Consider the following 9,429-nt stretch of genomic DNA (forward strand, 5'->3'; position numbering starts at 1 on the left):
ATCCATGCATCGACCATGGATTTAATATGCATCACAAGGTACGACGTGTTTGGTTCTTTTTCGGTGACTTATAGCATTTGACACATTACCTAGAATTCCTGTCGCCGCACTTGCGCCCTAACTGATGTGAGAAGGCTTATAAGCACCGTAGTCACCGTAAAAGAACAAAATCTGTCGGACATTGTTATGCAAATTGTAACAATGGTAAAGACAATGATTGTTTTCTTTTTCGAGGCCTTTATCTTTGACATATTACCTAGACTTAATTTTTATTTCCGTCGCCGCATTGTAAGCCCTTTAACTAGAGATCAGAATGTATGTGCGGCAACAGGAATTCTAGGTAATATGTCAGAGGTAATAACTGCTTAACCGTAAAAGGAAGCGAAACCCTTCGGACATTGGTATGGAAATCATAACAATGGTAAAGACAATGACTGTTTTCTTTTTCGAGGCCTTTATCTTTGACATATTACCTAGACTTTCCGTCGCCGCATTATAAGCCCTTTAACTAGAGATCAGAACGCATGTGCGGCGACAGGAATTCTAGGTAATATGTCAAATGTAATAAGTCACCGTAAAAGAACAAAATACGTCGTACATTGTTATGCAAATTAAATCAATGGTCGATGCAAGGACAGAATTCCCGTCGCCCGCACACGCGTAGTGAAATTAGCGAGCGAGCTAATATTGAAATAAATTTAGGTCTATGGTCTGATGGTCAGATTTCACTAAAATAAACGAAACTTTTTGCCGGATCAGACTTGCCGGATTCGCATGAAGTACAACTCAGAGTTCTTTGAACTCGTCGCTTGTCAGATCTATATGATAGGCAGTTCACGGAAGAGGCCACCAACAGGTTTTGGTCTGTCTGTCGTGTTTTCACTGGAATTTATTCCTCACGTGCATCGTCATATGTCACGTTCACCGTTAAGTGCCGTATGGACATAAATGGACACATGTAATGTTAATGATAACCTTATTTGAATCATTGATCATTAACATTACATATGAATTGAGTATTATTATATACCCTGCTGTTAGGAACTTGATTAAATTAATTAAAAAAACTCACACGGGAAATATTTCACGAGTGGTGAGATCTTCCATCTCTTGTTGTTTGTATCCATTTAGATTTGTTTTGCGTTTATTCCTCCCTGTACTATTATATATGCCGTCCACTTTTGTGCTGAAGTGTTTTAAACTGGTTCAATAATTTTTTTTAAGTGAAAGTGCCGTCGGAAAAGTCCATTCTCAACTTTTTAACACTCAATTTTGGAAAGTTGTATGGCCCAAGGGTTATTGAAATGACACGGCCCTACGGCTTTAACTGCATGTAAAATGGTTAAGCTTATAATGTGGCTTGCGGGTTCAGTTAACGGGTGCGGATGGCTAACGCTGTGTGACACCTACCCATAATGCAATACATGTCCAAAATCCTTTCCTTGTCTTGGCTTTATCGATCAGGTTACTGTTTAGTCCGGACTCGATATACTTTCCTGTTGCTTTATCCCCAAAAGTGCATATTGGACACCTGTGCCGTGGTATTACAACGAAAGGACCTGGATTTTGGTACAGTGGTGCCTTGGTTGTATGCCCATTGGACGTCATTAATACCTTTTGCATGTTCCATTTCAAAAAATGACTTTTGGGGGGATTTGTACCCTTTTTGATATAAAACTGTAACGTTAGGCATAGATCCTCTGGTATGTCGCGAGTTTACTGTGTAGATCACTTGATACCGCCCTGTTCATTTATCCCATTCCTACCATTAATGCGTGTGTTTACTTACACCTGCATAGGTTCCACGCAGGCTTACCCATGTATGCAATAGATTATCTATTTGGTGAGTGGTTAAACTGTTGAACGAATCTGATATCTTAATCCAGTGGTCTTTTCCCACCGTAACCACCAATTGAAACCATTTACAGTACAACAGCAGAGCCGCGCTCATAAGGTCCACATTCTTCATCATGGCAACACCTCGTTTTGCTGCGCTTTGCCTCCCGTTGTTTTATATCACTATTCTGACGACCTCCGCCACGGAAGAAAGCGGTAAGCTCCTGGTGGTCTTTCTGGACGGATTCCGCTGGGACCTGGACCGGCTGGAAGACTTGCCGCACCTGGCCGCCTTCTCAGCACAGGGAGTGAACGTGCCGTACGTCACACCTGCTTACGTCACGTTGACAATGCCCAATCTCTTCACCATTTTGACAGGTGAGTTCTAGATTTATTTCTGTGTGTGTGTGTGTGTGTGTGTGTGTGTGTGTGACTGTCTGTGTGTGTGTGTGTTTCTGTATATGTGTGTGTATGTCTTAGTGTGTGCGTGTCTGTGTGTGTTTCTTTGTGCGTGTGTCTATGTGCGTGCGTGTGTGTGTGTGTGTGTGTGTGTGTGTGTGTGTGTGTGCGTGCGCTTGTGTGTGTGTGTGTTTGGGTGTGTGTGTGTGTGTGTGTGTGTGTGTGTGTGTATGTGTGTGTGTGTGTGTGCGTGCGTTTGTGTGCGTGTGTGTGTGTGTGTGTGTGTGTGTGTGTGTGTGTGTGCGTGTGTGTGTGTGTGTGACATCCCTAGTGCTGCCATATCTGGTAAATAGAGTGACCATTACGGATTGCCCTTTTCATTTGCCTCCAAATATGACTAAAATTACAATCTTACTTACGTCCCCCCAGGACTCTACCCAGAAAGCCACGGTGTGCTGCACAACTTACATTTCAACCGGTCCTCAGTGCAGGGCTCTTTTCTAGAAGATGCCGCAAAGTTAGCGGAGGCTGTCAGTCCCGGGGTGGTCCCGATCTGGGTGACGGCCAGTCAACAGGGTCGGCGCACAGGGGTGTACAATGCAGATCCCGCCCCTGGCATGCTACCTGACGTCTACGTGCCTTTGATCAGTATCAACGAGACATACCATGAGATCGTTGCTGGCATGGACGCTGCGCTGGACTGGTTTTCGACGGGGAATGTTGACTTAACTGCTTTCTACATCGGCTTGCTGGATACAGTCTCGCACACACACGGACCCGAGTCCCCTGCCGCTCGAAAAGCACTTCAACAAATAGACACTGCTATCGGCTACCTGCTCCAACAGGTAAAACAACGAGGACTGACGGACCTGAACATAATCCTCATGGCCGATCACGGTATGCGGCAAGTCTACGCCGTCCCCGAACCGATCGAGATCCTGCGCCACGTGAACGCTTCGTCTCTGCAGATGCTGATCGCAGACTTCGGGCCGCTGGCCCTGATCCAGCCCGCCCCGGGCCGGAGGTTGGTTTGTTTGTTTATCAAGTCCAATGACATACTCTGCATAGATTGACTGACAGTAACAGTAATATTTATTAAGATACCCTTTCGCCCTATTTGTACTAACCTTTAATGGTTCGAACAAATAGCCAATGCTGAACTTACGGACATACAGATTACAAGATTAAAGGAAACGTACATAATCCTCTAATTTGATTAAGATAACAGTGAAACTATTAACTTGCGAAGAAACCGTAGATTGCCTTTTTTTAAGCATCAAAGGCTGGGAAAAGATTTGATGTTACATTGACAGAAATTTGATTTGATTTAATTTGATTTTGAGGGAGGAGGTGTACGCCGCGCTGGCCGGCAGCCACCCCAACATGACGGTTTACTACAAGGAGGACTTCCCGACCAGATTCCACTACGCCAACCATCCCCGCATGACGGACATCCTGGCCATGGCGGACCCTGGATACGTCATCTACTCGGTACGTACTCTTGGATGACTTCTTCTGAATTTTTTTTCAAGTATGGGAAGACGAAAAAGACATTTTCTATGATTTACAAATTCAGTGATATTAATGGTAATCAGCTCTTCCATAAATGCTGGAAAGTTGAGGAAGGTTGTGGTGAATTCTTTTAACAGTCATATTAGTACTTTCGGACATTCTATGGGCCGTGTCTTTTGGGTGGTTGGTACTTATTGGGGCAGAGAGTACATGGTGTAGGTTAGGACCTCCTAGTGGCTTCTTTTAAGGCTACAGGGGCTGATTTTGCTTAAGCCTTTGAAAATGATCCAAGAAGGAGATGAGAATTGTTATGGTTTTTAACATTTCAAATAAACAACCCGTTTATATTGTTCACCCTGTACACAGCGCTACCCAGGAACGTACCGGGTTTACTCACATCGCGGAGACCACGGGTACGATAATCGCGACCCGGCCATGCGGGCACTGTTCCGGGCGTGGGGGCCGAACTTCCGGCGGGGCTACGCGCGACCCGACCCGTTCGACTCCGTCCACATCTACCCTCTCATGTGCGCGGTCCTCGGGGTGGAACCTGCGCCGAATAACGGCTCCCTGGAGGTGGTCAAAGACATGCTAGTCGGAGTGAGTAGCGACGCTTTACAGAACATAGCTAAGGTCTACATCTTGCTCATTGCTATGGTCTCCGTAACGATGCTCATCTGATGAGATGTTCATAGTCGGAACGAGTAGCCACGGTTTACATAACATAGATAAGGTCTACCCCTTGCTCATCGCTATGGTTTCTGTAACGATGCTCATCTGATGAGATGTTCATAGTCGGAATGAGTAGCCACGGTTTGCAGAACATAGCTAAGGTCTACATCTTGCTGATTATTTTAGTCTTCGTAACGACGCTCATCTGATGAAGACAGATTATAGTCGAAGAGAGCCAGCAGATTCCAGAACAGGACTAAGACCATGTTGATCCGATTATATGGAAAACATCCTTTGGGAATCCAAAAACTAATGCGAGCGCGCTAAAAGAAAAAAAATGTTTAAAAAAATATATTTTCCTTCAGACCATGTCGATTTGATAAAATTGATGACATCCTGTGTGAATCACAAAACTATTGCGAGCATGCTAAAAGGAAAATTATCCGTAAAAAAGTTCCTTCATCATGAAAGCTAAATAGTCAGGTAGTTTGAATATTGGACTAGAAACAAAGACTATACCATACCGAACAAATAGATTCTTCATTTTTAATCTTTCATATCTCATATTTTAGTGGTAACAGTTACATTTATTGGTTAAGGTATGTTTGAATATCTATTATATATTTTAGTAATAATTCGTAATGTTAGAAGACCCAGTAAGACCTTTCACTAGTCAGGTAGTTTGAATATTGGACTAGAAACAAAGAGTATACCATACCGAACAAATAGATTCTTCATTTTTAATCTTTCATATCTCATATTTTAGTGGTAACAGTTACATTTATTGGTTAAGGTATGTTTGAATATCTATTATATATTTTAGTAATAATTCGTAATGTAAGAAGACCCAGTAAGACCTTTTACTAATGGAACTATTGCCAAACCTAACCAAAGTAAAAGAAGTCAGAAGCGGCTGTTAAATGTTTCTTACCATGACCTTACAAATAACATCAATTAAGATTATAACTTAGTGGCACTTATGTGTTATTCCCTACTATATAAAACAATTGTAGTAAGTAAGCAGATAAATTAAGATGCATCACATGAAGAAAGACAAGTTGGTGTTCAATCAATTACGAAAATTAAATGAAACCTACATGTACAATCCATAATAGTATAAACAATAATTGTCGAAAATATTGCAGTTTTGTGAGCAGTTGAATAAAGTGTATCCTAGTAGTAGTAACGGGCATAATGTGCTGTCATTGAGTTGCTGTTGATGTACAATTAATGTTGGAAAGAGATGATGACAATACACTTGTTTGACTGATAGTTCCCATCATTATATACATGTATATACATAGCTTAGTCTGCACACACTCGGCGTTCGGCTGGAGGACATGAAGAAAACAGGACAAAATATCAAGACCTAGACAAACGCAAAAAAACACGTCAAAGACATCCTGAGCTGAACCTCTGCTTGGAGAGTAGTGAATTGCGTCTGGTCCCAAAATATATACCAATCAACAGACTTAATGCGTCTGTTCAGCCCCAGACTAATTTCCCGTAAGGCATACCTTTCAGGGACAAACAGAATTAGTCTGTCACGTTGCTATGGAAACGGAAGATGCCATTTGGGTGGTGGGGGGTCCATTTTGGGTGCTCGGTTCAAGGATTTTGTTGTTGCTCTTTTTTGTATGCTTGAGATGCAGGAGATTTTTGGGAAATGTGAGTGCCTGATAGTTTTGTAGCTTGGAGTTTTCAGAAAATTTAGGGAACTGATTGTCTGTCTTGGAACGTTCAGGAACTGTAAGACATTGATAGTCGTTTGGCTTTGAATTTTCATGAAATTTGATAGCCTGATAGTCAATTGGTTTTTAATTTTCAGGAAATTTAAGAGCCTGATAGTCGTCTGGCTTGGGACTTTCGGGAACGGTAAGAAATTGATAGTCGTTTGGCTTGGAATTTTTAGGAACAGTAAGAAACTGATAGTCGTTTGGCTTGGAAGTTTTGGGAAATTTAAGAGGCTGATAGTCGTCTGGCTTGGGACTTTCAGTAACTGCAAGAAATTGATAGTCGTTTGGCTTTGAACATTCAGGAAATTTAAGAGGCTGATAGTAGTCTGGCTTGGAACCTTCACGATCGGAAAGAAATTGATAGTCGTCTGGTTTCGAATGTTCAGGAAATTTGAGAGCCTGATAGTCGCCTGACTTAGGATTTTCAGGAAATTTAAGAGCTTGATAGTCGTTTGGCTTGGAATTTTCAGGAAATTTAAGAGCCTGATAGTCGTCTGGCTTGGAACCTTCACGATCGGAAATAAATTGATAGTCGTCTGGTTTCGAATGTTCATGAAATTTGAGAGCCTGATAGTCGCCTGACTTAGGATTTTCAGGAAATTTAAGAGCCTGATAGTCGTTTGGCTTGGGACTTTCAGGAACAGTAAGAGATTGATAGTCGTTTGGCTTTGAATTTTTAGGAAATTTAAGAGGCTGGTAGTCGTCTGGCTTGGGACTTTCAGGATCGGAAAGAAATTGATAGTCGTTTGGTTTCGAATGTTCATTAAATTTGAGAGCCTGGTAGTCATCGGTTTTGTGCTCGGTGTCCGAAGGAAAGGTGACGTAGTCTATGTCTGCGGGGAGGGTGACGTAGTAATGGTCCGTCTTGAAATCGCCGGGAAAAGAACAGCATTCGTGTCCAGCAGCGTCGTTTTCGTCGCTCGCGTTGTCTGCCGATGCCTTTGTGATGTATGGGTTATTAGTTCTCCGTTTGTACGGGAAGCCAGGCTCGGATGTATCGTCGCCTCTAACTGTGATATAGCCTTCGGTGTCTTCTGTGCCAGCCTCTAATCCAGACGTGTCGTGACGATGCTTCTTCAGAACATGTTCTTTGGAATCGTGGCTGCTAGTGACCACATCATGGGTCTCTTGCGTGCGTTTCAAAAATTCCACTAACCGCCCTTCATTGTCGTAGTGCCCTACTCTACCGGGCACCGCAAACGCTACGCTGTCGCACAGTTCTTGCCTCCTAGACTTGCTTGCTCTTCCTTGATGACTTGGCCGTTTTTCATTGTCATACTCTCCCCCTCCGAGACCCTCTCCCCTTACCGTGACCCTGCACATTGAAGCTCTCAGTTCCTTCCGGGTTCTCGGCTTAGGAAGATTATCTGCTTCGACAGCATCGAATGTTTTCGGTGTTTTTCCAAGATCAGGTGTACATTCGCTACCACGCGTCTTATGACGCCGACGCTTGTTACAGCTCCTCATGTCTTGATTTGAGAACTGGTCGTCAATTTCATAAGACACTTTCTCGGCACCGTCATTCTCATAAGGGTCTCGGAACTGGTCGTCATTTTCGTAAGTTGCTCTCGCGCCATCTTCTTCATTCAAGGTTTCATCGTCATTTTCATATGGACGTGAGGAATGGTCAAGTCCATCAATGTTACTGTCATCTCCTTGGTTCGAAACGTGTCGGACATCTTTGTCTTGACCTCTCCTACGGCGCGCGGGTTCCTCTTCGTTTCGCATTCTGATCTTTCTGATGAGGGCGGCTAGAACCAAAACCACACCGACGCCAGATGCTGCTGCTATCCCTTCATAGAGGGCAACGTTACTTTTGAGATGCCCGGGCAAAGTTGTCGTCTCTGAGAACACGACCATGCTGCGAGGTGTTGTTTTGATGCTTTCCTGAGGCGTTGTCTTGTACTGGACTACATCGGGCAGCTGGATGTGCCCAAGATTTAGAATGGCTGATGCATTTGCACTTTTTGCATGGTTTCCTGTCACCATGCATGTGTAGGTACCATTTTGGGACGCTGTTAGGTTCAACACGGAGTAGCAGGTTGTTGTTTCCTCGAACACTCTCACATCGGACCCTATCCGCCTGCAGTGCAGCATTCTCTCGCTGGCGCGCTGTCTCGAGTATTCGGAGGTGGATGAGAGTTCGTTTCCGTTCGGAAGAAGCCATGAAAAGTGGAGCTTTTCCAGACAGTTCGCCTGGCAAGTGAGAAATCCTTTCCCCGGTATCCCCACAGCGTTCGTTCTCGTAACAGAGACCAATGGCGGTGGGCAGGTCAGTCTGTCCAACGGAAAACTACTGAGCCATTTACCCTTTCTATTCTCATCCGTACACATAACGTCCAAGCGCGACCGCCCCAGTCTCGTTATCCACTTCTTTATTTCTCGCAACCTGCAGTCACAAATTAACCGTCCTCCAAACATGTTCATGCCTTCGTTATGCTGGAATTTTACCAGGTCTCCCAGTGACAGTTGTTGTATGATATTATCCATAATAGTGAATTCTTGAAGGGACTTGAGGCGCCAAATGTCTGAAGGGATGCGTTGAAGGCAGTTAATGGAAAGGTCGAGGGTCTCTATTTTTTGTAGCTCAGAAAAGGTACCATTGTCGATCGATACTAAGTGGTTCAAAGCAAGATTCAGATATTTGAGCTGACGAAGCCCTCGAAATGTTCCTACCTCGAGTTTCCGAATCTTGTTCATACTAAGATCGAGGTTTGTCAAATTAGGCACCGTATCGAAACACCCCACCTCTACTTCCACCACACTGCTGCTATGGATGGTTAGAACGCGGAGATTTGGGAGGCCGGGCAGCTTCCCTCTTCCGATGGTTTTGATGGTCTGAAACTTGATCACCAGGGACCGGAGCGCTTCGGGAAGCTCGGCGGGGATGTCGCTAAGGGCCCCGGACCGGGTGCAGGTGATCGCCGTGGGAGGATTGCCGAATCTCCGGCTGCAGCGGTCCAGGTCGGAACGCGAGGAGGAGCCCGCAAAACCAACAACGATAAGCAGCCCCAACAAAACAAGGCTAGGGATCGTCATATCGTGTGCCTTCCGTATCAAAACATCAACAGCGATTGCAAATACAATTCTTTAAAATTCCCACGAGCCACCCGCAGGTGTAAGGTTTAGAAAAGTACACAAGTGTAGAGTTTTGCGGTGATCTCGCTACTGGTCAGCCTGTCAATTTGCGAAATCTTCGGAAAAATGATTGATCTCGAACCAATAGAGCTCACTGAAGACCTATTCTTCCACTGTTCGTGACAGAGTAGACAGA

General features: G+C 44.2%; 1 protein-coding gene across 1 annotated transcript; it reads left to right on the plus strand.

Annotated features, from left to right (window-relative positions):
• Nucleotides 1–1,896: 1,896 nt before the first annotated feature.
• Nucleotides 1,897–5,605, plus strand: LOC118420365 (ectonucleotide pyrophosphatase/phosphodiesterase family member 7-like). The gene is made up of 4 exons (XM_035827161.1): nucleotides 1,897–2,214; nucleotides 2,665–3,259; nucleotides 3,579–3,726; nucleotides 4,114–5,605. The coding sequence occupies exons 1-4, from the start codon at nucleotides 1,971–1,973 to the stop codon at nucleotides 4,426–4,428; spliced, it is 1,302 nt and encodes a 433-aa protein (XP_035683054.1). The 5' UTR covers nucleotides 1,897–1,970; the 3' UTR covers nucleotides 4,429–5,605.
• The last annotated feature ends 3,824 nt before the right edge of the window (nucleotides 5,606–9,429 follow it).

This window comes from Branchiostoma floridae, chromosome 7, assembly GCF_000003815.2.
Source record: "Branchiostoma floridae strain S238N-H82 chromosome 7, Bfl_VNyyK, whole genome shotgun sequence".
Taxonomy (NCBI): Eukaryota; Metazoa; Chordata; class Leptocardii; order Amphioxiformes; family Branchiostomatidae; genus Branchiostoma; species Branchiostoma floridae.